We start from the raw sequence: 1,950 nt of genomic DNA on the forward strand, positions 1-1,950 counted from the left end.
AGGCGGCAAGCCGCCGTCGAAGGACACCGGCGGGAGAACGTTAAGGGAGCGGGCACCGCCAGCAGCCCCAGGAAGCAACACACACCGGTGCGGGGGGGACTCCGACCCCATCACCATGGCCCCCACACCGTCCCAATTCGCGGAACACACACACACACCAGCTTCCCCAGACAGCACCGACGTCCCCCTCCCCCGTCCAGCCCGACCGTCTGGTCCCAGGTGCACTCGCCGGGGAGCGCTCCCCGGGGCACGGCGAGAGGGAGCGCCATTTACGGCGCCCTTAGCACAGGACACTCACGAAGCTGAGCCACACATGCGGATCCCCAGCGCCAGACGCCAGGCCAGTCGGGTTAGAACCCTCCCCTGGCTCGGAGGGGGGAGGCTCGGGCCATGGTAGGCAAAGATCTGGGCACGCAGCCCCACCCAGGCCGGCGGACGCACAAACCCCCCTTCCCCAGAAGGATTGGAGGGGGAGGCACAAGCATTCTCGCCTACACACATCGGTTGCAACGCGTGCCAAGAGGGGCGGCGACTGGGGGGTCCGGCACCCCAAGGCACCCTCGCTGACCGCTAGAGAAGGCTTTCTCACCGAGGACGGGTCGTCCCCAACCCCATCGTCGCCCCACGCTGGACTCCACACCCAGGCGCCTAGGGAGACGCCGGGCGGGCTGAGGGCAAGGGACCTGCAATATAGGTGTGCACCGTTGAGCCCTCCGACGCCTCGCGCTCACCTATGATTGTCCGCTGGTCAGTCTGCCTGAGGATCAACAAGGACTCGGCCGACTTCACGTCGCCCACACCCGTCCGCCACTCTCGCAAGGAGGGGCCAAGAGGACCGCAGCTGCCGCTAAGGGCCCCCGGAAAGTCGCGTACCCCAGTCCCTTTCCCCTCATAAAACCAAATTCAGGGCCAGATCCGAGTTACTCAAGAGCAGAATTTAAGACCTCGCAAGGAACACGCGCACAGATGCAAAGGGCCACGGTAAAATATCTTTTGGGATCAAAGCTTTGAAATTCTTTGTCCGCCACTGCCAGGCTTTCTCAACCCGATGGGGGCACAGTACTAAGTGACATCTACATGCACTTAACACATCCAAGCAAAGGCACACAGGCGTCCTCCCCACCCCTTACGAGGGGGTGTCGCACTCTAAGGCGGCCCCTTACCAGGGACATCTCCTGTGGGGCTCCCCACAACCGCGACGACAGCCCCACGCAGGGTTTGCGACTTCCCAGAGACACTAGCGGACACGCAGCACGTGATCTCCCATCCCGCTCTCGCAAGCATGCCCTACGATGCGGAGAGATCAAATGTCCAGGTTAAGGCGAGACGACACACGGCTTTCCCAGAGAGCGCTGGGGCACACGACAGAGAGGGCAACGCCTCCAGTGAGACGCACCCAACCCCCCCACCCACGGGTTCGACACACCGCCTCGACCCCCCAGAGAGTGCTCCTGGGTTCAAGAGAACCAGCGCAGCAACACACCCAACAGCAAGCACCATGTGGCGGGCCAGACAGATAAACGACCGGGAACGGGAACGGGAACTACACCCCGGCTCAGCCTCGGGCAACTGAGGGGACAACCTGGAGCGCTCCAGGGGCACCGGCAAGGGGCCGATCCAGGCACAACCCTGTGCAGACCTCGGCAGGTGCACGGTGCAGCAGGAGGGACAGACCATCCCCGCCACGGGGAAGACCCATGGCCAAGAAAAGGAGCGCGGGATGGCCGCTCAGACCAACGGATCCACACACCCGCGAGCCCACACCGTGAGGCAAGAGGAGCGAGCATGCGAGGGCGAGTAAGATTCTGCACCCCTGCTCCTCCCCCACACACCGGCAAGCGGATGGCGGCAAGAGGCTAGGGCCCACGGACAGAGCGAGAGGAGCGGTCCCGTACATGGCAAACGTCCGTCCCTCGTCTGGCGTGGCTTAGGTCCGGCTCGGGAGAGCGC

The 1,950-nt window shown here is 64.3% G+C and overlaps 1 protein-coding gene across 1 annotated transcript in view; it reads right to left on the bottom strand.

Annotated features, from left to right (window-relative positions):
• Positions 1-648: 648 nt before the first annotated feature.
• The window catches only part of LOC101650860 (WD repeat-containing protein 70-like), a 23,695-nt gene continuing 22,393 nt past the window's right edge, over positions 649-1,950 (bottom strand). The window contains 1 exon segment of the mRNA XM_045284073.1: positions 649-812. Within this exon segment, the coding sequence (XP_045140008.1) occupies positions 649-812 (164 nt within the window).

The sequence above is a fragment of the Echinops telfairi genome, unplaced genomic scaffold, assembly GCF_000313985.2.
Source record: "Echinops telfairi isolate 266 unplaced genomic scaffold, ASM31398v2 ScPeMD7_7468;HRSCAF=8506_0, whole genome shotgun sequence".
Lineage (NCBI taxonomy): Eukaryota > Metazoa > Chordata > Mammalia > Afrosoricida > Tenrecidae > Echinops > Echinops telfairi.